The sequence below is a fragment of the Prinia subflava genome, chromosome 14, assembly GCF_021018805.1.
Source record: "Prinia subflava isolate CZ2003 ecotype Zambia chromosome 14, Cam_Psub_1.2, whole genome shotgun sequence".
In the NCBI taxonomy this organism is placed as follows: Eukaryota; Metazoa; Chordata; class Aves; order Passeriformes; family Cisticolidae; genus Prinia; species Prinia subflava.
In genome coordinates this window covers 20261229-20288214 of record NC_086260.1, presented here as the reverse complement: position 1 = coordinate 20288214, position 26986 = coordinate 20261229, and the positions used below count along the sequence as shown (strand labels likewise).

Below are 26986 nucleotides of genomic sequence, written 5' to 3'. Positions count from 1 at the left end.
AAACCATTTTCTTCGCTTTTCAGGGTACCTCAGCAAGTCAGGCTTGCAGAAAGGTGCATCTGTGTGATTTGACAAGAGCCTGGTTTCCTCAGGAAATGACATGTGACTGTGCTGTTGGTCTTGCCAGCAACTTTTGAACTCATTGCCTAGTTTCGTTTTTTAGAAGATATAAAAAATAGCAGAGGAAATGAGCTCCAGTGTTAACATAACTGTGTGTAGGTTGAGGTGAGAGACCCCGGTTAGTACCAGCATGGCCAGTGAAACCCCCAGAGAGCGTGGCCATTCACATCCTTGGTGAAGAACAGCAGCACAAGTGTTGTCCTGAGCTGACTGCAGCCCTGTCATGGCAGGGGGGCACAGAAGTGGTGAGTGCTGAGGTGTGGGACACAACTTGGGGGGTGCTGCCACTGGAAGGACCTTCCTCAGTTGCCCTAGCACAGTCAGTCTGCAGCAGCGAGGTGGGGTTCTGCTGTCACCGTGTGTGCTCAGTGCTAAACCTCTGATCTTTAGTTCTGGCTGAGATCATGAGGTCACATCTCAACCCGTGCTATGCATAGGGTGGGACTGCTACTTCACCTCATTCTAGTGCCACCTCGGTCTCTTGGAAGTAAGAAAGCAACTTTTATCTTCAATCTTTACCCTGAACAAAGAGCCCAGAGTGGAACAAAAGAATTGCAAACTTGTTCTTTATTACTGTGCCACTTCTTCCGAGTGACTGACTGGTCAAATCGCTGCATATCTCTTCTTTCTCGGTTTAAAGTTGTCAGGGTCGGGAGATCTGCCTGGAGGGCTCTTAGATAACATCATCAGTGAATCTTGCAGCAGCCTGAAATCCTTGATGTGTGACCCCACTTCAGTTGGAGGTGGGGAGAGTATCAGCTGAAGTTAACTCTTTTCACATCAGTTGTTCATAGAACACTATTTTTGATACATTTGGAAATGAAAAATTCTGTGCTTAAAACACAGGTAGTGTTTTATTAATCAAGAGTAAGTGATTGGAAAAAATCCAACAGCTTGGCTCCAGAAACATACTTGACATATTTAAAAGGAGTAGGATCACTCACCTAGGCTACCAACACTAATTCTGGTATCCATGACAGTAAAGGAAACATGAAATACCTTTGCATCGTCATTGATCAATTCAACGTCTGTTTGATTTCTTCCCTTGTAGTTTGACTCTTACTTCCGCTGCTCTAGTTACTGGGGATATTGTCTTTGTGTTCCAGTGCTCTCTGTATAGAGACTGGAAAAGCCTGTTCTTTTGTGTTTGTAATTAGGGAGCTTTCTAGTTTTTATAATGAAATATTGCAATGTGTGTCTCTAATGCACCTCATTGAAACCCAAATACATTAGCTATCAGCAAGAGTGAGAACAAAGATCAATGTACTGTAACTTTAAGGCAGGACATGAAAAGTTTCAGAGGAAACGTAACAGCCACAGCCGAGAGTGTCTGGAAAAAACAAAAAATGTGCTGGAAATAAAGAACAAAACCGTGTGTGCAGATGTGCAAGTGCTAATTGCCTCCATTGATGGCTCATCACTGTTCTCCTTGACAGTGAAATCCCATTTCCTGCCTTACTTCGTTTGTTAATGCCTGTTTTTGCAGGGATTGTAATCAAGATGGAAAGGAAAGGAAAAAACATAGGAGTGTGAGTATGTATCCATAGAAATAATTTTTATGTATATACTTATATATGCATTTTGGAAAAAACTAGCTCCAGATATGTCCTACTGATAAGTGCACTTTTAAAGGAATGTTCTTTGACCTGGAACAAAACAATATAAACAATTTAAGAGCCATCACTGGTATAATGTTATTTTAAAATACAGGATTCTGTACTTGTAAGAAAATTATTTTAACAAGGTTTCCTGTATGCTCCTGTAAAATGGTCTTGGGCTGAAATTAATTTAGTTAGTGTATTTATATTGAAGAGATTAGAAAACCTAACTTGTTTAAACCTAACTTGCTGGCAAAAGTAGATATAAGTGAATGTTTTCTGTCCTGAGTGGATATTTTGAATGGAGCTTTAATGGTACCACAGTTTCAACAGGTTTGACTCCATTGCATTCAGGGTTTCTATAGTAATTACTATGTCAACAGTGATGTAGGCAATGCTCCCACAGGAACCCAACTGTGAATAATAACTAACAGAAAACATTTTGCTTTTGCATCTCAGGTTAAACACCCCTTCAGTGAAAGTATGGGAGGTTTGCTTACTTAATAGGAAGTCATTCTCTTGCATAAAAACTCACAGGTGTGAGTCTGGTTTCAGAGTAGAAACACCTTTTCAATGTACTGCTGAAGTATCATCCCAAGCACCAATGAAAGGTGTCAGAGACATTAAGTGTAAAATTTGGCAAAAGCTTCAAATGTTTTATGTTGCAAAGAAACTTCTTAAGCCAAATTTGTAGTACAAAATCTGCTCAGAAACCATAACTTAGTTTTATCTTGAAGAATTATGTAAATAATTTACATATGACTAATATTAATAAAAACTGTCTTGGTAGCCTTCTGACCTCACTGTGCAACAAAGGTCAGGATCACACAAGTCACATGGTAGAGGTCAGTATTTGTTGACTTCAGTGTCTCTTTATAAATTGCCTTCAAAAACTCTTCTGCTTTTTTCAGAAATTAATTTGTCAGTGTGGAATGAAATATCCTGAAACTGTTTGTTGTTAAATCTAACTCTCCTTGTACTTGTAAACTGGCCTTTGTGCATACAATTGCCTTGTTCATATTTATTTCACTTTCATTCCGAACAAAGGGGAAACCAGTCTGGTGTTTATGATATGAATAAACTTTGAAACTTGAAAGCATTTCAGGGTTTGATTTGGTAGCTTCACTGTCATGGAATAACAAAAATACTTATGGTAATCAGGGGATTTGTGGCCACAAGGAGAAGTTCTAATGAGTTATATAAAAAAGGGAAACAAAACTAGTAAATATTTACAAGACTCTTGTAATTGAGATCTACAAAAATATGTTAAAGCTGAATAGGAATGAAGAGCACTTTGTTAAATATGAGGAGAAAAAAGTTTTCTAAGCCCCAGGGGCTCATGGTGACTCTTAGAGTTATTTACGCAACTTAGTAGGAATTATTGCGCAGATGGAAATGCAATGAACTGGAGGTGAAATCACTATTTATTTGGGCCCCCGTGGTGTACAATCTGCTAGTAATGCAGGTGAAGGTCTTACAAGCAAAAATGTCTTTGCAAATCTAAAAGGTAAAAGCTAGTTTGATCTTGATGCCTTGTATCTATTTATCGCATACTGGTATAACATACACTATGGATGTTTCAGCTGTGAGTCTCTTAAATATTTTGTAGCATTTATTGTACTTACTGGTCTTGGTAATCTAATAGATCGTAAGTGCTCTCTTCCAGGTATTGTTGGATGCTTGTCTTTAAAACAACACTCAAAGGAAAAGTAAAAGTATCATGATTTGGCATTAAAAAAAAAATTCTAAGCAAAATCTCTAGAAATGGTGAAAGGTTGAAAAAGTTGAAGCTTTATCCCTCAGGCTTGATATAAATACTGCAACTTCCCACAGAAGGTTTTGCTATTGATAACATGATGAGGACAAGAGGAAATGAAGTACAAGAGGAAATTACCTCAAGCTGCATCAAGGGAGGTTCAGATTAGACATCAGGAAGAATTTCTTCACTGAAAGGGTGGTTGCACATTGGAATAGGCTGCTGGGGGATGGGGTGGGTTGTTCAAGAAACAACTGGATGTGACACTTGGTGCTGTGGTTTGGTTGACATGGTGGTGATCAGTGACTTGATGATCTTGGAGTTGTTTTGCAGCCTTAATAATTCTAATATTCTCTGAATTCTGTTCTTTATTTAACTGACAATAATGGTCAAAGTGTGAGAGAATTTCTGCTGTCCATGTTGTAGTTATGCCAGTACTTGCTTGTGTTCTGAGCAAGGCCCCAGGATGCTGCAGAATTTAATCTTTGGTGAGATTTTTATGTCCGAGTTACTGGTCTGTATGTGACAAAGTAGCTAAGTGGAATTTGCCATGACAGTCTCCAATCCTTTAGGCGTGGTGGAGGGCAGAACTAATGGAGACAGAAAATTGTGATATAATTTGACTTTTCAAGAGAGGTCGTTACTGCATGCTGAAGATAAGTCATGGGTATGGCTGCATCCACTTGGAAAAGTTCAGTTTATTAGCTCTGGTGGTGACAGGCCTGTTACAATCTCAAGATAAGATGTTCTGGTCTGTGTGCATAGAGATTGCAGGAGTGGTTCTTGTCACTCAGTGTAAAACCCTTCAAGCAAGAACAGTCTTGCTCGGTGAAACATTATGCTGAAAGTTAGTCCTCTGTAACTGATTGTATTTAATAAAAACAGATTTCTTCCCTTGTCTGACTGGCTTAGTGCCATATCCTTGAAAGCAAAGTGTGAAAGTATCACACAGCTCTCTTGGAAAGGTATGCAAGACTGTTTTACTTTTCAACACAGAGAAGTCTCTAAATTTACTATAATGATCCTATTGATAGTTAGAAACCTACATTTTTTGCCTTTTCATGTGAAATGTAAGCTGTAATGCAGAGAAATGTGAAGTTGCCAATGAAGGATAAGGAACCAGCAGTACAAAAGTTTTAAAATCGTGTAGAGGATTGACATGCCTCCAGATGTTACTGGTTTTAAATACTGTTGATTACTTTGTTCAGCCCTTCTGATCTCTCTGAATGCCTGTAAGTGAATTACAGTTCCACAGGAACCCAATTTAGCTTCAGAAAGAGCCAAATGAGATAAATCCAAACAGAAACACCCATTTCCTTTATCAAGAACATGATGTGATGGCACTTGAATGGATGAAAATTGCTGTTTGGGTGGATTTTGAGCAGCTAAGAAATGCCTTGTTTGATTTCTCTTTGTGCAAACCTTTTTTTCTGTCTAACCAGCAAGTATCCAGCCTTGCTAACTTAAGTGGATTTCCAAGCCTTAGGTTCTAGTCTGAAAACAAAATGAAACAGACTTTTTGTCTTTCCTTGAGCATGAGCGTTGTGAGGCTTTTGCCCCGAGGCTTGGCTTTTTCTGACTGTGATGATGGGGGCAGTTAAGCCTTACCATCAGATCTTTTTTTCCCCGTGGAACAGAGGATCTTCTCTGGCTGTTGGGTGGAAATGAGCAAACATTTCTTTTGAATGAACAGTTGTTCTCACTGTAAAGAATTCAGTGGTCTCAGGGGTTGCAAGTGGAGTGAGATAATGACTAAAATTTAACAAGTGTTATTGCCATTTTTCTTCCGAATATAATTGAAACTATATAGGAATATTTTTAGGCTGCCTAGTCAAATTAAAACTGTGAATTATCTTTCTCATCTCAGCCTTTTATAATATTCATGAAGCGGTGATTTTTTAAATAGAAACATAATACAGGACTCTGTTCGCATCCTCCCCAGCATTAATGCAGCTGTACCTTTATCAAACAGCAGAAAAATTTGGGTCCTCCTGTTGGCCAGAGCCAGGGATTTCTCTTTTAGATGTGACCAGAGCTCATGTATATCAAGGGGGATGCTTTTATAGTCCTGTATATTGATGGCATTTATTGTATCAACCTGCAATAATTAGAAATTAAGAAATAATTTATGCTTAAAGCTTTAAGTCAAGCTTGTTATTCTTCAGAAGGTGAAATGTTACATCATTTAGAATATCTGAGTTTTGGATTGAAAAGTAGCTCTTTAGTTGGCCTTTTTTTTTTTCATTTTTCATGAGGATGTTTTTAATTTTTGGAACAAAGGAATCAAATACAAAGAAATGAAAAAAAATGCATTTTGTAGCTTCTTTGGGTTTTGTTCGTGATGGGATATTTTATGGGAGGGTGCACTGATTCACACTATAGATAAACATGCAGAAAGCATGGGAAAAGAGTAGGTGTGTGACAGCTCACTGCTATATCTACTTGCTTTGTCTCTGCAGCCATGTTCACAGGGGCTGTTTTTCTTTCTTAATGCATTTATGCCAGTTCATGACAGTAGGACAGTAAAGGTTTATGTTTACTTTCAAGAAGTCAGAAAAACATCAGCTGAAAAACAGTCATCTGTTTTTACCTTGGTATTTTTGTTTCTCTCAGGGTATGAAGTGTTCAGTCTTCCTCAGCTGACTGGCCTCCCCATCCCCAGTTACCCATTTGTGATGAACTTCTGTCTGCAGGATGGGGCAGATCAAATATGCACCCAGTCTTAGAGTTACTTTGCCTTTAACAAGAAAACCCCATCAAGTAAACTCTCTATACGAACTTAAATATTTTCTGAGTCAAATTCTGTTGTGTTAGATTTCTGTACATGTCTGGAAAATAAATGGAATTTTCCACAATCTCAGTTTAGTGCCCAAATGCACAGCCTAGTATATGAGAGAAATGGTATTTGAGGTTACAAATAGATGTGTCAATGTTTTTTATTAAGTTAGTCAAAGCATGAGCTTTTTTCCTGTTTTTAAAATCAGTACCAAAGGTACATTATTTTTATTATCTGTTATTTAAATATCTGAGAAAATCAGTATTGAAAACTACTGTTAAAAGCTAAAATACTCTTGCACATCTCAGGCTTCACCAGGTAAACCACTTTGACATTTTTTTGTGCATGGAATTAGTATCACAACTATTCCAGTGTGTTAAAATAAATGTGCTTTTATGACTTGTGTTTTAGTGTACATATTTGATAGGTTGAGCAGATGACCTCACAAAGAACAGATCTGAGCAGTACTATTTATTATTTAACAATATCTTTGTAAAATATTCACTGCTGTAGTAACAACCTGTATTTCTGCATATTGAAAAGAATTTTTACTTAGCATAGTTTGTGTCCAAGTTGTGATAAATGCCAATAACTTGCTTTTTGAAATTTATGAAAATTTAATAAAGAATAAAAATTGGTTGCAAAAATATTAATACAATAATAAAAGTTTAAAAAGTTTTCAGAGACAGGACAAATAATGAGACAATAAGAGCAAAGAAAGGTAGCCCGGGACTACGTCCCCCCTCCCTCCCAGACAAAGGCTGTGAAGGAGAAGGGCCCCGTTAGGGAGAAGTCTCTCTCTTTTTGAGGACAAACTTTAATGATTATGCATACTTTATCTAAGAAAATCCCGTTTGCCAAGAGCCTTTTGCAAAACCCCTGGCGTCCTGGAGTCTGGCTTAACCAGGTAGCTTTGTGGATTCAAGGAGATATGCATGGTCTGGCTTGACCAGGGTGGTTTTGAGGAGATCTGCATCTTTCCCTCTGAAACATCCAAGAGGGGTTTTAGTCTGGCTTGTTGTAATTGTTCTCTCTGTGTAGAAACCTCCAGGTTATCTTCTCTTTGCTCTTGAGCTAAGGACAATTCCTTACACACAATTCTTACTTAGATTCAATGTTAAAAACTACATTTACTATATTATTTAAAATGTTAATATTGCATAACTTTTCTACCTAGCATATTACATATAGTAAATATCTGCGTAGAGCCACACACACACAATATGCCTTTTTCACAAAGTGGTTTGAGCTTTCCTTTTATTATCTGAGTATTCATGTAGATTCACAAAATGAGCTTTTATTTTTGAACGGATGTAGCAGCTGAATATTTTAAACAAAAACACGCACAGTTTGGATATTCATATCATAGAAATTCTCTTGTAGTCAGTGATTATGTGTGCAGATAGACTGGAAGATCAGATGAAGATGTAAAAGTTGCATGAGCTTAATATAAACTGCTATAAACTGTTGACTTAACTCATCATCGTGCTTCAGGGCAGAGAAAACATTTTGTTAGTAAGTGTAATAGCAACTTTTAAACATTCAGTCTGTATTTTAGTTTTTAGATTCCTTTATACACTTTTACGTACCAGGTGTCATTATATAACTAACCTACAACAAAGTAAAGGTTGCAGAAAAAAGCTCCACTGATTTATTCTGACAGCCATGTTAATTTGGTGTCTAAGAATATTTTTATAATATATGCATAATGTGTGCGATGGAGCCTTGCTGGGAGTTAGATTTGCCTCTTTTTCACTTACAGAATTTTTTCCCATAAGTTTCTAAGAAACCCTAATGACCGTACTTAGCCAGAACAAAGAGAGTAGTTGAAGAACATGGCATCACAAGGCTACACCTATTGTTTTTAAGTCTCTGGGAGTGTCCCTCAGAGGGGAGAGATAACAGCTTTGGGAAAGGCAAAAAGTCAGAGCTGGGGGAGGGGACCTCACTCTTGCTCTCAGCATCGAGGAAAACAGTCAAGCTGCCCCTTGCTGCAGGAAGAGTTCACGGCCATCACTCTGCCTCTGCCTCGTCCTGGGAAATCTACCGTCATAGGCTTGTGTACCCAGGAATCCTGAGCTCATTTCCTCCAGCTTCCCCCCACCACCGCAGCTGCTTCCTCGGAGCTTTGAGGCTCTCCTGCTACTCTGTAGCCCAGCACTGCCAAGCCCTGCCGGGACACCCCTGCCATTCCAGCTACCAGCGCAGAGCTCCTCATCTCATCCACCAGCCCGGGACTTTCCCCCGTTCCAGCTCAGCCTCTCGGAGTCCTGCAGGGGCACCGAGATAAAACTGCCCCTGGGCTTTTGTGAAAGAAAGCCCTCAAGGTTCTTGGTTCTGTTTATTACTAATGCTGTAGTTGTTGCCTGTTTGTTGTTTTGTCATATATACTAGTAAAGAACTGTTATTCCTATCCCCATACCTCTGTCTGAAAGCCCCTTTAATTTTCTAAATTAGAATAATTTGGAGGGAGGGGATTCGAACTCTCCCATCTCTAGGGAGGTCCTGCCCCCTTCCTAGCAGATATCTGTCTTTCAAACCAAGACAGCAGGGTACAGTCAGACAGAGGGATGAGCTCAATACTTAGTTTCTCCAGGGATACCTCTCCAAGGGACAGGTCCCACTTGTACTTTCCTCACAGTGGAGGGACTTGGTTTCAGGTTTTATTCCCAAGGTGAACTTCCCATAGCGATCCCTAAGCCATGCTCAGATGGTGGGTTTGGTGACCCCTCCCTCCCACAGTCTAAAGAGTTCCTTTGTATCCCCACCTTTTAGTCTTTCCTTCTTAACACTACGGTGTGAGGGGAAATGTTTTGGTTCCTTTTAGCTAAACGAGAAGAGATCCATGGTAAGAAAGGTCAAATGTTAGCAGTTACAGCTCTGAGACTCACTGTAAGGAGAGGGAGAGAACTCCCCCTCTTCATCTCTGTGATCTCACATGATCTAGACTGTGATAACCTGTTTGGAGTTTCGAGACTGTTCATCATAGTGCATTCAGTTATAGGAACCATCTCCACCTCGTCCTTGACATTTGAAAAATCCTTACTGTAGTATCCGAGTAATTTATCTTAAATTTATGTGCCTCTAAAAGTCAGGTCTGCTCATCACTTTTAATGCCTATTAATATCTCCTTTTTCTTCAAGTTAATGTTTTATTTTGCTCTGTCTGCTACCTACTTATGCCAGTGATGATTTTTATTATTGGTCTTGCAAATTATTTTGTTACGAAACTAAGTGCATCTAATACAGTATTGGACCAGTATCCCTCCTACCAAAGTGTAATATCTATTGGCTGTTTCAAAAACAGAATTCTTTGACAGTTTTGTATTTAAAATATCAAACAGCTATTTAGTATTTTAATAGTTTAGAACACAGGCTGTTTCTTAATTTTCTCATATCCTGCTGCACTTCAGAAAGGATTTATCCAGTATACAGAATGATCTGAAGTAACAGTAGTAATGTGTTCTAGGAAAAAAATGAGCAAAACATTAATTTAAAATGTGTTTGAAAAAACTGCAATACTTTATTTCTTTTTCATTACAATTTTCATTGATGTTAATAGTGGGATTGCCAAGTGATCAGAATAACTTAGTGAAGGACCAAACTGAAAACTATAAATTAGGTCTTGCTTTTGGTAGAACTAAATTTTGTCACTTGAGGTGCATTTGAGGATCAGAACTTTTGTGTTATTTCATTTTCATTTAGAGCTGTGTTAGGCTGAAAAATGTTGGTTCAGAATAGTGATCATAAAGATTTACAAATACGTTTAATCTAGATTGTTCGTGGTTATAGGAACAGTGAGATTTCTGAAACAGTCTTTCAGGAAAATGGTGGATTAGTTCTTCTGCAGTTCTAGTATCACGGTATATTTGAGATGGGCTGTATGAAGTGCTTGCTTGTAGTGGGAAAATAGACTTGAAATTTTGAATAGACTGTGACCAGACTTAAAATGCCCCTGATAGAATAGAAAACAGGGAAGTCATAATCAGGCCAGATGCATGAAAGTGAAAGTTTTTGAAGAAATTATTTAAGGTAGCAATTAGGTTGCTGAATGAGTCTAATGTTTTAGTCTGGTTGTAGAAGAGTGCTGCTCACAATGGGTGGAAAAAAATATTTTGTGAACAATTTTGTTGTACCCTGATTGTATCAGATCAGGTCAGCAAGTCATGGAGGAACACACAATGACCTCCATACGTTTGCCTGCCTTTTTAATTATCTCCTTTTGGTAAAACCTCGTTGTTTCATTAGACTGCTGCATTTAAGGTCTTTTAATAATGCCACAACAGCATTAAAGAGAAGACTTGGCAGACCATTGTGAATGATGGGGAGATTCATTCTCACCAAAATGAAGCAAGATTCTTGATTGATAAGAGGGAAGAGGGTACCTATTGTGAAAGCTGGCAAAATGTAAATTTCATGAGTTTGCTCATTGTAAAGTCTGGCTGTTTTTGTGTAGTCTGGGTTGCTGTCAGTGAATGGGAAAGTTACAGATTGATGATAACAATTGCTTAGTCATCCTTCTGCTGGATGGACTTTAGTTGAGTGTACTTGGATGATATGACAAATTTATTGCTTATTACAGAGTTCTCAGTTCTCATTAGAGAATGATTGTGGGGATAGATATTTTTTAATTAAGTAATTAATTTCCCTTGAAATATTGTCTAAACTGTCATAAAATTTGCTTTATTGAAGTTTTAATATCTTTTGCTTCCCCTACATTCATCTTACTTAGTATAGAACTATTACAATTCTTAACAAAGTGGGAAAATAAAAGCAAGAACAGCATGAAAATATAAGATTAAAATGATGAAATGTAAGTTCAAAAATATATATTTAAAAAAAATTACTAAGGAGCACAACTTTACAGAAAGCTCACAGTACTTTCTCAAAAACCTGACTGTTTAGTCAGGTCTAAACACATGATCTAGTGTGAGATCATCTGTGAATAAAAGGTGCAAAACACCGTTAGGAAATCGATAATCTGTGGAACTCACTCTTGTTAATCACATTTTTCTCTTTTTATAATGCGCTTACTGCATTATAGGTTAGAAATTCAACTTCAAAATATTTTAACTTGGAAAGCTGTAGCAGGAGGATTTATTAGTGGGACAGTCTTTACAGTCTGTTGTGTGCTGCCTTGTGGTCTTTAATGACTTTACCAATGCACGTCAATATTAATATTTTGTCTGGTTGGCATACTGGTACAGTGAAAAACTAAGCAGATTTACATCTCAACCTTTGATGTTACAAAAATTAATTGTCATGATTATAATTTTTTGCATTATGCTGGTATTTAAACATGTTTACTGTGATCACAGTTCTATGATGTGTTTTAATGAACACGAAAACAAAAATGTTCATACACCAAATATTTTACACCAAAAAACAGAAGACAGAAAAAAAGACAGTGGAAAGTATTGCTATCCTGACTCGAAGAAATAAAATTGGGGTATGGTGTGTTGGAATCCTTCAGGAACTATAGGCAGCAGGAAGAACTTGTGCCTTAATTCAGAGCTTTAATTTCAGTATCTGTCATGTTAATGTTGGATGGTGAGATTTTGACAAGCAGCCATTTAATTTGCTGGTTTTTAACCAAGTTTCTGTGTTCCTGTTACTATTTATGGTCACTTCTGTAACGTGTCTAATTGCATTGTTGGAGTTACAGTGTGCTCAGCACTTGGGTCCTGCTGCCAAACCCTGTGTTGGTCTGGTCAGCTTCAGCAGTTCACTCGGGCTTTGATCTGACTTCATGTGTAAAATCTCAGCAATGTTTGCCTACCTTTGTAAACTAATTGAAGATCTTACTGGTGAAAAACGGTCATTAGGAGAGAAGTGGGCCATGTTATGGTTACTTTTCAGAAATAATTGTACAGTGTTAATTATAGGGTAGGAGAAAGATTTTTGGAAGGAGTAAAAACAGAACTCAGCTTCTAGTTTTTTAGCGTCACACAATAGGCTGGCTAACTTGCTTTTTAGACCTTTGTGTAGCTCCACTGTCAGGATTAAAGGCTCTGAAGTATCTCCCTCCAGTCCAGCTGCACCATCTTGCATCATGTGGGGTAACTGCAGCTTCACAGACTGGGTCAGGGTTGTCTCTGCTGAAAATCAGTCGGAGGAATAAGGTGCTGTCAGACATCAAGTCAGAGCACCTCTAAACACTTGAAAGGCTGCCATGTCCCTTAGTGTTCAATCTGAATTAAAACATGTAACTACACTGAAGAGAGAAACCTGTCAGAGGTACAGCCAAGGAAGTCTAAGTGTCTTAGTACTTGTAGCATGTGTTTTTCTTTTCTCCCTCTATTATCATTCTGTTACTGAGATAGAAAATATGGCAACTGAAAATGTCAACACTTTTTTTTGTCTCATCTTGCAGGCCAAAACAGCAGCAACAGAATAATTTTTCCTTGTTTCCTTCTACCAAGGGCTGGAATTTCAGAGGGGTGAGTTTCGTATTGTTTTCTTCAGAGTATAACATTCCCTCCTGCTGCATTCTGTTGCAGTGAAACTTTGTAGTTAAACCATGATCTGTTAGGACTAAAGTCATAGCAAAACAATTAGACTGGAACTTTCTAATTTTGTACCCTCCTAAAACACTTTCAAAAAATACCAGTTGTTTTTGTCAGTGTTTTTTGTTTGTTTGGTTTTTTTTTTTACATAACTGATTATATTATTCTGAGAGGTGCAGAACATAATCAGACTGTACATTAACCTATTTAAATTTTAAAAATAGGGTGTGTTTTCAAAAATGAATGATGAAAACTGGACTGATATTGTTTTATTCTAATATAGATATTTGTAAAGTTTTTGCAAGTTTGAATATGTAATGTTTGCAGAAGTACAGTTAAATCATAAAAAAAGTTTTGTGGGTCTCTTACAAGGCAGAAGGGAATAGGTTTTATTTCTATTTGTTTGGCTGAGTAAGGAAATATGGAAGCTCATGTGTTCCCACAGAAACCACTGAAAAGATACATGAAAAAGCAATGCAAGTGACACTGAGAATCTTTATATTTGCTGATAGTATCAGGACCTTTTACTCTTGTCCTCTTCAGGTTTCAGAGGTAGCTTCGTAGTAGGCTGATTTGTTCAGAGATTAGCCATGTTATCCCCTCTCTGTCCTATATGTCCTCTGAGCCCTTCTACACCATTTGGTGTAAAACTTAATGTGATGGTGGTGTTGCAATGGCATGTTTGCCATATGTGTAAGTTCTGGAGCCTGGGATACAGTCCAGGAGAAGTCACTGCGTGTTGTATCTAGGTCATAGTTATCTTTTGGTTAAAGGAAAGGCTTTTTCTGCCTTGCAAGCTTCTTTTGGTATAATGAACACTAAATTACTATTACCTGCAACGTGGACTGACTTGTACTTGGGAGGCCATATAAATTTGTTTTCTCTGAGCTTCTTCCAACAAAATATTTAAATACACAGACATTACTTAAATGCTCTGCTGAAAGAGTTAATGGTGTTGACAGATTTACTGATCTTTGTTGTTCATAATATGGTAAACTTCATTAAAACAAAAAATATTTTTATGACTTTCTGACTTCTGCACTCTAATTCAGTGTTTTAAATAGAGCATCTGCTGTTGTTTACTGTGAGCTTTTTATTGTCACTATTTCTTGTGTTACACTGGGGATGAAGTTGCCAGTGATACCGAGAAAATAGTTCCCTCACAACGGCATATTGTAGGCAAAATATCAATAGTCTCCAAGCTGTAGATTAATTATTCATATCAGAGCCAGTTTAAAAAGCAAATTAACTCTGCTGTTTCCCTGAGTTCTCTCTCAGCTGTGCTAGAAAAGTAATTGAGGAAGAAAGAGAGTGAAAATAGTGGGAAGAGTATTGTAGGTATGGGTTGTATAGCTGAAGAAACAATGATCCCAAGTTCAGAGCAGTAGCTCACTGAAATAAAGACTGGGCTTGATTTCAAAATAAAGGCTGGTTTCACAGTGGCAGCATGAGATCTGTGATCTTGTGTGGTGCAGGTGGATGAGCTGTACACAAAGAACAGAAATCTGGGGAGTAAAATCCTTCAGAATCAAGAACCTGGAAAGAGGTAGGAAGAGTTGTATTAGAGAAAACAGGCAACAAGTTAATGGATCTTGAAACTGTTTCCTTCATGTGTAGAAATGAAGATCTGTGACAGGTGACTGACCTTATTTTTAAGGAAACTTATGAGATAGTTACACAGATGCCAACTTTTACAGCTGTACTATTTCATACAGTGCTTAGTAGGCAGTTGCAGTTAATTGTTTGACAGAAATGGTTACATCAAGGGAAGAACCTGTATGAGTTGTTCACTGATCTGATTGGATGCTGAAGCCTGAGCACTGGAAAGATAGCTGAGCACTGGAAAAGAGAGCTAAGTGTCTGTTGATTTTTGCATTGTCTGAGTGTTACTTTATTTCAATAGATGGAAAAATTGTGTTGTGAAAAGTCCAATGAGCAGACTTGAAATCACACAGGTTTTCATAGAGATGGTGAAAGATAATGGGTTGGCATTGATGTCTTTTCTCAAACAGGACTAAAACCTTACTGGCTAAAATAATCCGATTAATGTTTACAGTGGAGCAGAGCCACAGCTGAGTATAACAAACACAGCTCTGGAGCTGACTTATTCATGGCTATATTTTTTTTAACTTCTATTTCTGTTATTACAGACTATAATACGTGATCATTTGAACAGTCACAAATAATAAAGAATAAAGTGATTAGCACAGAATTGCAACATTGTGTTCATCTCCCTGTCCTCGGTTTGCAGTCAGTTCACTCAGTTTAAGTGTCTCTGTATCATGCTGATAAAAGGACATGTTAAAGAAACTTGGAACATACACCAACGTAAACCTCAGAGTAAGATAAGGAAGACCCGGATGTTACACATTTCCCAAAGAAACTCCTCTGCGCTTCTCTTTTCCTTTATCAGAAGCAGCTGATTTCCATCTTGAGCAGCTCTTTTGAGCTCTATGGTTAGAAACCACGTTTAATTCTCTCAATGGGGATTTTCATGTCAGGAGGATATCGTGTTTCTGTTGGTTTTAGATAGTGGTAGTAGTGACTTCCAGAATTTTGGGCAGTGTTTAAATATCAGTGGGGAGAAAGGAGCTTATCAATTTTTTTTTTTAACTCAATAAATCAAACCTGGTTGAGATAAAATTTAGACTTAAAGTTACTAAGCAGTGAAATCTTTTTGCTATAAGCTCCTCCTGCATACACAGAAAACAGCAGGTTAATTGGGGATTTGAAGAGATTTTTATGGTCAGGTATTCTGCAAATAAACTATTATAAAGGGAAAGTATTTATAGTGACAACTGTCATTCAGAGGAAGAAACACAGAACCTGTGGAGATAAGAATATCCCACACTGGAGGAAAGACCAGAACATAGGAGATTAGGTTTTAGATGTGGTACTTAAAATAGAAAAGGAACAAAGCCAAAGAATATAAAATATAGAAGATATAAAAGGAATAAAAGCAAAATTCTGTCCTGCTATATGATTGGAGTTAGGAAAGAGAAGGATTCTGCAGCTTGGAAAGAGGCATAGTCAGGGTGGAGAAAGAAAAGAGCAGTGAAAGAATAGTGAGAGAGAGTGGAAATGGATAAAATACAGAGATGGAGGAAAGCTAGTGAGTATAAAAGCAGAGAGATGGAAGTACAAAGTGGAGGCAGAAATCTATAGAGCATTGCAGGTTTCTCAGTGCAGCCTTTGAAAGTGCAGACCCTGAGATGATGATGAGGGTGGGGGTCAAATTGTGACTGGGACTTGGTAAGGAGAAGAAGCACAAATATCTGAAGGGATAGGGCAATTCTGAGGCAGGTCAATAATGAATATGAAGAAAACACCAGCACAGATCTTGGCACAGAAATTAATATTAATTCTATTTTTGCTTTATCTTCGGATTACCATTAACTCTCACTGTTGTTCTCTAATCAGTGCCAGCTCCCCTTAAAACCTTGATGCAATTAGTGGCTTTCCTCTGCATCACTGTTTGGTGCTTATAAGTAAGAGAGAGCAGGTCAATATGCTCCTCTGAGTGGCTGTGGAAATAATATGTTATATTGCTGTGTAGAGTGGGAAACAGCTGCATTTCACAAAGCAGTTCATCAAATGAGGATTTCTACAGTCATCCACACACAATTAGATGATGTGAGGATTAAAGCTTCAGTGGTTTTTTGGTAGTTATGATACAGTCTTGAGTTATATGCTTGTACAGTATTTTTACCACACTAAGAGCAGTCAATTTTATAAATAAGGAAATTTTGAATTCAAGAAGAATAAAAATCTCTCTTGAGAGTTTTGAGATTTCAGCTGCTTTATCTGTCTCCCTTCCTTCTCCCTTAAAAGCACATACTTTGCTTATGCCAGCAGGATAAAGTTCTAGACTTAGATATACAAATGGAAGTATTAAAATGATTGTTTTAGTTTAAAAAAAAAAAAGGATTTGGTACATTTGCAGAAGTAGTGGTACACAGTGTAGATATGATGACATTTGAGGTGACTATGAAGAAACTGCCAGTCAGTCAAAAGAAAAGCAGTTTCCTGATTAGTGAAGAATATTGGACTGTAGGCAGAACTGAAGAGGATGCTGGTTTTGAGTGCACTTGTCTCTGATATGCCTCTGCACTGTTCAACTGAGAGAGCCTAACTTCCTGCATGCTTTAAGCAAACATCTGAACCATTGTGATGGTTTCTTTATTTCCTCTCTGCCACACACAACAAATTTGGCTGAAGATCTTCCATGCTAAAACAAATAGCGATATCTAACCCAGCATTTTGTACTTGAAATAGTTAGAGGCATGTGTTTAGTGCACAGTTGCCTGAAGATTGAAGATAATTTATTGCAATGAGGCTTCTTTCTATTTCCTCCTTTCTTGTTTCCTTTCTAGTTTTGCAGAAGTATCTAAATTAGCTGCAGATATGGTCACCTGTGAGGAAAACTGATCTAATTTATGAGAAATCTGACATAAAAGAAGTATTAAATATGCTTAAAGTCAGTTTTAGACATGTAAGTGGTTTCTGTGCTAGTTTTACTGCACATGTTTGTGGGTGTCTGTCATGCCAAATGAGAAGAATTCTCTGCTTTTCAGACAGTATTTGGAAGACAGTATATTTTTGTGTAGACTGGCACACTTCAGATATCCCATTCAGGGTGCACGAATCTCAACAGGATAAAAATTTCAAAGAGAGACTAGAAGTTTTATCCTGGCATTAAATTGATGATTAATTGCATAAAATAGATACTAATTTGCTGCCACAGGAAGCACCTCTGTACCTCTCCTGGATTTTGCCTGGTTTTACTTAATTTCTGTATCCACTGATAGTTGTTTGCCTAAGCAGTGATGTTACCTATACTAGAAACTTGTTAGAAGTAATATCACACAGGCCTTTTTTTGTACTTGTTGAAACAAAGTTATGCACTACTGTCTCTAAATCAAATGTGCTTAAATACCATAATCTCTTGGTATGCCCAGTATGATTTTAAAACACAAGGTATCATATGCATTAAAAAACACGTGGTTTTCTGTTAGTTCAATATATTCCTATGCACAATTTAAGCAGCTTCCTCGGGGGAGGATGGTTACTTTGTCATTGACAGCATGTTATTATAAGTGATTAATTTGTGTACTCACAGCATAGCTGGGAGTGGAATAATTGTGTCTGTTGTGACATAGCAATCAAGAGTCAGTTCTTTCCCATGCCACAGAGAGACTGAGCAGGGGAGTCCAGCTGGGATCCCTGCTCCCCAAGGCTGCTCTCCTCATTTTGCCTCTGCAGAGTCCCCTGTGTTCTAACCTGCAGTAGGTTAAAGATCCCCTGATGCATCTCCTCCCTCTCTGTCTTTGAACAGAAGAATTCCATATTTCTTTTTCTGCTTTCCAATAGATGATGAATTTGTGTGTATCACTCACTCCTTTTAGATCTCTTTCTCTGTCTTCTTACAGTGGGTTCAAGCTCTTCTGTTTCAGAGTTTGTCTCAGCCCTTCTTTAATGCCTGACTCTGCTCAGGCTTGCCTTTGGTCTGCCCCTGTGGAGGAACTGTTGTGCTGCTGTCCAGCACTTATGTTTCCTGGGCCAGGATGGCCCTGATACCTCACACCAGAAATAGTAAGAAGCAATTCTGTAATTCTGTTCTTGCAGTTCTTTCTTGGGAGTAGGGAAACTTTATTTCACATCATTGATAGCACCAGTGTAAAGTGCATTACAAATATCCTTCCATGATACACAATTTCTGGTTCAGAAGACAGGAGCTTATAAATAGTACCAAACATTCACCCTAGACACGGATTTTTATTTGTAAAAGAGTTGGGTTTTATGTCTCCGTGCTTAATCTATGGGCAGAGTTTTAAATGGTTTAGCTTGTTATTGGTTTTAAATGGTTTAGCTTGTTACTAGTTTTGGTTTTGAACAAACCATTGGAACTGTTGTTGATTAGTCACAAGACTAATTTCTCTTGGGAACAGCAAGGTTTATATTGGCAAACAAATAGACATGCTATCAGATCTTCATTGTGTGGCATTTGCGTAACTGGATGGCAGTCAATTCCATCTGCAGTTTCAAAACATCAGAATTGTATTCTTGATGTATACAATGAATTCAAAAGCTAATTCAGTCAGACAGTTTTGAAGAATTAAAAATGTATTATTCCCAAGCCATGTGCCGAGTCAGCATTGTTTAATCGCCATAACCTCTACTCACAGTGTGTGGTGCAAGATTAGCCATGTCACGCTAGAATGTTTTGTTTGAAATTCCATCCAGACATGGTTTGTTGATATGTTGATTCTTAGGCCTGTGATAAATGGCCATATTTCTTTGTAGGGTCAATGGGTACAGTAAGTTACAAGGTCCTCTGCATACAGTAGTGTGGCAACAATCATGAATGTGCTGGAGTGACAGCTGTGAGTTATTTATAAATTAGTTAAAAAGCAGAATGATGCTGGCTGGCATTTAGAATTCAATATTCCAAGATTCCAGTAGCTGGGGACTCAGGTAGACAAACCTGTGCATGTTTTATGAGCTATTACTGCTCATGCTACCTAGGGAGTGCTGTACTGCTTAGGAGTGTGCACTGACTTCATTAATTCAGTTCAGTAGCTGTTTTATTAAACTTTCACAGCTTCTACATCTGAAGTCATGTATGAGTTAAGTACATAGCTATTAAGCTGTCCACCTAGTTTACAGAGGTGCTTCTAAGTTAATTACATGGCAGTTATAGAAAATACACTTTAAATTCTTTTTTTTTTGTGGCAAGAATATTGAGGCTCTTATAGAGCAATTGGCTGAGGCATTCCTGAATAGACCTCCACAGACTTTGACATCTACAAGACTTTTCCCCCATGACTTTTGTTGCAAAGGGTAGCTATTCTGCTTACTAAAGCTTAGTTATTCAATTAATACCTTGAATTATTCTGATAGTGAAAAAAGTGTGCTATCTCTCATGTGCAAGGGTTTTGGATTTTGTAATTTTATCTCTTCAAAAAATGGATTTTTAAAAATACTTCATATGGTCTTTCTGCTACTGTTGTAGGGTTTTGTTTTATGGATCTTTGTAAGTGGTTTGTAATAAATTTATTTTTGCTCCGGGTGTGGTTTGTTATTTATAGTAGAAATATTCTGTGTATGCTATAAACCCTCCATGCCAGCTATTTTGCACATACAAACAATACTGAGCTAGAAGCAGCGTGTGATAAAGCAGATAGGTCCAATTGTGTTTCTCTTAGGCTTAGTTGGATGTTCTGTTATAGAGCAGATTTCCTGTCTTTAATCATAGACTGGGTGTTACCTTGTACTCCTGCTGTCATTTACTGTTCTTTTCTTTGTTTGGCGGCAGATGAACTTGACCCCTCTTCAGTTTAACTCAAGCCAAACTCTGCCGATTGCTGTCTTTGTTTCCCCACACTCCACCAGTGGCTGCTCTTTGAGAACATGTGATGTGAAATTACTATTTCCTACGACTTTGTTTCAGAAACCTGTAATGGTTAACCAAGTGATACTCTTGTCCAGCTGAATTTGATGCCACTCAATCTGAGAAATCAACATTTTAGAAGCAATTTTGAACTATACATTGGTATTTTCTTGATGCTATCCTGTTTCACATTAGCAATTTTATTTTCAAATGTCTAGAGCATATGAAGGGCTCCACAAATGGGCTTGAACTACTGTTGTGCTAGGTTTTACTAGTTGTGATGCTTGCAGGAGAACTTGCTATTATCATAATCTGTTACAGATACATTATTAATGCTACTTTCCATTTTCCCCGAATTGTTGTGATGGTCTGTTGTCTAATCTTCTAGTGGTTATACAGTGAGTAAAAACTCACTGATCATTCTAAGTTGACTGTAAATTTTCCAATTTGGTAGTGCTTAGGTATTATTATTTAAAACTGTGGATTAAGTAAAAAAAAAAAAATAGATGGATTACACATTTGGAAAAGGGTTCATAAGTATATCCAAAGACAGTTGGGAAATCCTCCATACTAGAGGTTTTATTCTAACATCTCCCTCTCCATTTCCAGTCCCTCTGCAGTCCCACAGGTTCTAATTTAGTTTGTCAAGTTGTACTGGTGACAGAAAGTTAAACAAAATTGTTTTAAGGACCAGGAGAGAAGGAAAACCTCCTGAAAAGTTCTGAACTTCTGAAACAGCTTGTAAACAGTCCTGGAGCTGATGGGAAAAGGAAGCTTGAGTTCTTCTTGATTGGAAGAAGCATTTTGAGTGACTTTGTTGGTTTCTCCGTGAGGACTCCCATTCATTCTAAACACAGAGGTGCTTTCACAACCAGATTTGGTCAAACATCTCAGTTGAAGAACGAATCCAAATTATTTCTAGACATAAAAGCAAGATTCTTCTTGAAAGCTAATGCTGTGGTTAGAATGTACACAGCAGTTAAAAATTATGGCCATCTTTTAAAATCTGTCACAAATGCTTGATAAGAGTAATATGATGGTGTCTTCTGTTAATTGCAGCCTGGAAACAAATTTTGTTATGACAGTAGCAACCAGAAAATAAGGTCTCCATTTTGCTGGCTATTACATAAACATAGTAATAAACTATTCTTTCACTAGAGAATTTACAGTCTAAGCATGTGTAAGAACATACTGTAACATTTTTTTAGTAGTACTAAATTAAATTTTTAAAACGAATTTACGTATGTTGAAGCTCTTAAGTTTCATTTATGATGACAGATCTCTGTGATTCCAGGGTTCTGTTATGTGTTTTCAAACTGGGCTATCCCATTCTAATGGAAGATGAATATAATATTATAGGTATACATACAGTTGCTATATTTAGTGCATATAATATGATACTACCACAATTTGAGGTAATGTTCTTAGGATATGTAAAATGCACACTTAAAAATATTTATTACATTGTTTTTGATACAAAAATTGTACACAGGTTGTGTCTTTCTCTTTCTAGACTGTGATTACTTGTAAAGCTTTTTGGAGAGGGTTAAATGTAGCATTCTTAAAACAATCATAACACACAATGAGAAAACAGTTTCAATCTATCTCTGTGCGAGCAGGCTCCCCACTGAATTTGCAAAACTTAGTTCCTTTCCAAGCACTGTTTTCAGTTGTTCACAACCTTAAATGTCCTCAGAAGTTGCAGTTAAAAGTTTCAACAATTCCTGTGTCCTCCCAGAGCCTTCCAGTCCAAAGCGGAGCTGTAACCTTGTGCAAAGGTCATGAAATAAGGGCAGTAGTATGGATCCTAAGAAGATTAGATTGCATGTCCTGGCTGCAAGGATACTGGGAGGAGATGGGATAGAGAGCTGCAGTGCTTCCTGAGGATCCTCAGTTGGACAGTGGCTGGTGCAGTTTGGTGTGATACTTGCTTCTGGACTACTTCATTCCTAGGAGCAAAAATAAAAATTATTGTCTTCTAAATGTCTTCAGCAAACCGTGGCAATCTGTTTCACATTCTGGGAAGCATTATCTTAGAGTTGCGCAGATCTTTATCTCTGGGAGAACACGAGAGAAACTTCGAACTCGGTGGTTTGTACTATGGGAAGTGGGATGGGCAAATTTGGATGTCTTGCAGGGAATTTGCTACCAGTGAGCATCTCTCTCAGCCCTTGGAAGGAGCCAGGTCAAACCTCACAGCACTTGAGATGGGTATGTTCCCCTTTGTGCAGTAAAAATCCTGGTTGCAGCAGTAGGATACTGCCCTGGAAGAAGGATTTTTATGTATTTATTTTCCTATTTGTAATATCTGTAATTTTAAGAACTCTGGAGAAGAAAGCAGCAGTGAACCTGCTTAGGTAGCTTTGCTTGCATTTTGCTGTGTTTTTTGACACAGCAACTGGAAACTGTCTGTGTGCTGAATGAAGACTTGTCATGTGCTGCTGGTTACAGGCTTTTGACAGGCTCAGCCTTATGCCACCACAGTGCTTTGGGCATTTTACAAGTGAGAATACTGAGGCAGGAAGCTTTGGGACATAGTGTTGTCAGATTTATTTGTTTTAATTAAAATAAAAAACAAACTAAAACAACGAATAGCTGATGTTCGTTCTCTGTTTTTGAGTACTATAGTTACAGCAATATTTAATTCTCTTTACTCATAGCTTTGTGGATTTCTTGGCTATTTATTTGATCCTGTGTTCATGGTGCTGTCTTGTTTCATTTCATGTTATGTTGGACTGGGCAGAGCTGCTGTAACAGCACAGGGACCAAAGGAGCAGCTTTCATGTATTTACATATTTATAATTTTTCAGTTCTGATTTCTGGACCTCATTCTTTTGATGAAGTTGCTGTCTGGAATCTAAATTGGGTCTCTTAGATTTCTTTCCTTGGTACTTGTGTGGCTGTCTACAGTATAAGTAAGTTCAGGCTGCACTTTCTATCAGGTGGATGCCCTTGATGCTGCTGTCAAAAAAATGCAGATTACCTTGGAGGTGATTCATGTGCAGCTGCAGGGAGGAAACACAGATAGAAAATTTTCTTCCCTCAGACCTTAGAAAGCAGGTTTTGCTATCCCATTGATTGATGTTTGTTGATTGATACAGCAGGGGGCCAGACCCCTTTAAATGTTGTTTATTAGATTGATGAGGGAAAGCCTGACATAAAGCTGGAATCTGTGGTATCTGCAGTTAGACTTAAATTCTGATCGTGGTTGAGGCAGATGGTTATAGGTGGCTTAAGCAGTAGTGCAAGTCCAAATAATATAAAGAAGCATAGCAAGTTAAAATTCTTTACATGTTGTGGTCTTGAGGAAGTGAAATAAGGAAATCTAAATGTTACCAGGAAATCTGATTGAAAAATGCCTGCCTACCTAACTTCATCTTTGGTGTAATTAAAGAGCTACGGATATCATAACACTTAAAAAATTTGCACTCCTATATTTGATGCTGGGTCAGGTGTTACCAAATTCTGATAGCAGAGGATTAGGGTTTCCTGTATGGGATAAGAGATTATTTAAGAAATAACTTTAAGTTAATAAAGAGAGACTAAAGAATACTTGTAAAATATTGCAGGCTTATGTATAGAATTCATATGTATTTCCTTGGAAAAATACACTATATTCTGCTGGAAGGGTCTGAAAAGAAGGTGGCTAGGTTGGGTTTTACCTCACTTTTGGGCAGAGAAGATAGGCCAGTAGCATTCACCAAGCGTGATGTACTTCAGTAACTTTTTAAGACTTGGCCTAAAATGTCTGTTTTCTGAAAGGTGTTTCAGTCACTTTCTGTCTGGAGAGATGTCATGGCTCCTCTTCTCAAAGGAACTGGTTGCTCACTGGTATCAGTTTCACCTTTTGTCTTCTTCCTCCAAGCTCAGCAGAAATTTTTTATTCTGAAGAAAGATTGCACCGGCTCACTAAGGACTTGTTTTCTTTAAAGATGAAGTTTGAATTGCTGTTATCTTGCTACCCAAATTTAAATTCATCTTGACATTCTTGCCCACTGGAAGAATGCAGAATTCTGCTGATAGCAAAACCAGCTCTGTGTTTGTAGATCTGAGCAAGTCACAAAAGATTGAACGGGATAGGGGCAGATCAAGAGTGAGGTGTAATTCTTTCTTTCTAGTTATATTGAACTACTGTGGATAAAATCAAAGTATGCACTTGTCCTTACATGCAAAATTGAGGTGCTCTGCCATGCTTATCTTTGCTCCTTTATTCTGGGCTGATTCTAAAAATGCCTCTGTTGTTAATTTAAGAACTTCTCCTAAACACATCCCATAACTTCTCAAACAGTAAAGAAAAAAAAATCTATAAAATCAATACTTAAAAGTTCTGCCCAGAATCTACCAGCTGTTTTGTTTGCTGAGACATCTGTGTTTGGACATAGTTGTCTGTCCTTGAGTTTAAAGCCCATTGCTGCTGTTTAAGAAGTACACAGGTGGGAGATGGACTGTTTCAGTTACTGAGGCTCAAAGTTCCCAAACACTACCTGTTATTTTAGAAACCTGTTAGTGATATCTTTACCTTCACCATACTGGTGCTGTTCACTTACTGGCTGTTTGTAAAACACTTTTGTCTGTTTAAAATATTTTTGTGAGCCAGTGTGTGAGAGAAAAACCACGACAGAGATAGACACTACAGTATAGATCAGCTTCTGACACTTGCAGTGCACTGCATGACAGGAAGTGAGAGCACACTGTGGCTGCATGGGGGAGGAGTTCCTGCCGAAAACTGAAGGACAGCCATAGGGACTCCTTTGTAGCAAAGACTTTCTGCTGTCACGCTGAAAATTAAGAAACCTCCTAAAATCTGAGTACGATACAAAATAACTCATGGTGTGGTGCTGCTTATTTGTGCATCATCAGGTAAGCATAAATCGGAGTTGTGTAACTTGTGTGTAAGTTGGAATTGCACAGATACTCCTTCCAAGCATGCCAGGATTTAAGATTAGGTATTGATTAAACCAAAATGTTGCTTGGCAGGAATGTTTCCTTATGTAATGAAAGAAATTTGCTAAAGTTTGAGATAATATATGCTGCTATTTCCAATGGGATGGAGGACAGTTTATTTTTCTCTCTGTATTGGTCATTTGTTGCTGCAAAGGTGATGGGTTTAGGTCTTTGCTTCTGTTTATCTGTCATACCCATGTAAACATCTCTGCCTCAGTCTCCTAGCCTGAAAATGTCAATTTTAGCTGATCCTAGGGTCTAAAGGGGAATATGTGTAGCAATATGCATTATTGTCTCCATTGTCAAACTGAAAGCTCTAATACATCCTACTTACAGTGTATTTACTATGCAGAATGGTTCTGCTCTGCAGCATGTGGATGTGGCATCACCTGGAAAACTGCTCTTATGGACACTGGAGTTTGGAGAGATGTGGACAGAAAAGTAGCAAGGTTGATAATAACTGTAAAAAATACAGCCTTTGAGGGATGTTTAAAAGATTTAGTCCATCTTGTGTACAGAAAAACAAGATGATATAAGATGTGGGTATTGGTTTATCTCTGAGTATTGTGTGAATTGTAAAGTGGGCACTTGTTCTCTGTATTTGCCAAGTTTAGCACAGGAATAAATGGGCTTTTTCATAGCAAGGGAGATTCAGGTTAGATATTTTGGGGATAAATTCTTCCTGATTGTCATGTTCATCAAGAGTAGAACAAAGTATAGAATTAAAATCTGTCATTTTAAACTGCTGTATAAAAACTTTCCTGTCTTACATGTTGCATTTAGTACTTGGTTGTTCTTAATAGTTTGTGTTGAGCTTTGATTTTAGACTGTTTATATGTGAATAAGAGTATCCTATTAAAGACACCAGTGAACAGATATGATCTCAGATTTTGCAGATCCAGCCTCAGTTTACAGCATCCTTTCTTGGAAAACTAGGGAACATCCTCTCATTTAGGAATCCAAGTTATTTCAAAATACTTGTGTATATGTTGACTAAAACTGTTCTTTGAAGTTCTTAAAAATATGTGATCAAGGCAGTGGGCTGTAGTGCAAGGCAAATCAAGGATATGGAAACCTTATGGCTCTACAACACCTGATAGGAAGGTGTAGCTGGGGAGGGTGGGGGGGCGGTCTCAGTCTCTTCTCCCAGGTGTAACATGTGACAAGACAGGAGAAAAGAACCTCAAGTTGCACCCGGGAAGGTTTAGATTGGCTGTTAAGGACATTTTCTTCACTAATAGCACTGTCAAGCACCAGAATGGGCTGCCTAGGTCAGTGATGGAATCATCATCCCTGGAGGTGTTTAAAAGCTGTGTAGTTGGGGCACTGAGGGACAGGAGTTAGTGGTAGCTTGGCAGTGCTGGGCTAATGGTGGGACTTGGTGATCTTAGAGGGTTCTTCCAGCCTAAGGGATTCTGTGACTCGACGTTCAGGAGTCTGTGTGCCCTGCAAGTGCAAAAACCCTTTAAGGATACAGAGCATTAAAACACCCCAACTTTGATTATTCTTGCTTTTACAACCAATCCTATGCTGAGCATATCCTCAGCACAAACATACAAGGCCAGGAACTGCCAATTCATCACCTCAGCTTGCTGAAGACCAAGGAATCTAGGGATTGTTTGCATGCTGACTGGTTATATTGGAGATATAAAGAACTGGATCTGACAGATCCTAGCTGAAGTGTGTTTGGGAGAAGAACTGAAGCTGAATCTAAATAGCGTATGCACTCTTCTATATTGCATCTTATTTTTTATTTATATACTAGCTGAGCTTAGAATCATTAGATATTGATTGTGTTAATTAGAAGCATAATTTGTGTAGCAGTGTTCAGATTGTGGCTGAGAAAGGATTCTCATGTGACACAAATCTCCTATGAATAAGAAATAATAATAAACTT

At 37.9% G+C, this 26986-nt stretch overlaps 1 protein-coding gene across 7 annotated transcripts in view; it reads left to right on the top strand.

Annotated features, from left to right (window-relative positions):
- Positions 1-26986, top strand: part of ARHGEF3 (Rho guanine nucleotide exchange factor 3) — a 109801-nt gene that overhangs the window by 22571 nt on the left and 60244 nt on the right. For 5 of the 7 annotated variants that reach the window (XM_063411316.1, XM_063411315.1, XM_063411318.1 and 2 more), the window contains one exon: positions 12623-12689. In XM_063411316.1, coding sequence (XP_063267386.1) covers positions 12623-12689 — 67 coding nt within the window. Of the gene's footprint in view, positions 1-12622; positions 12690-24957; positions 25006-26986 lie in introns of those variants that run through there. The other 2 variants (XM_063411322.1, XM_063411320.1) reach the window with 1 other exon arrangement.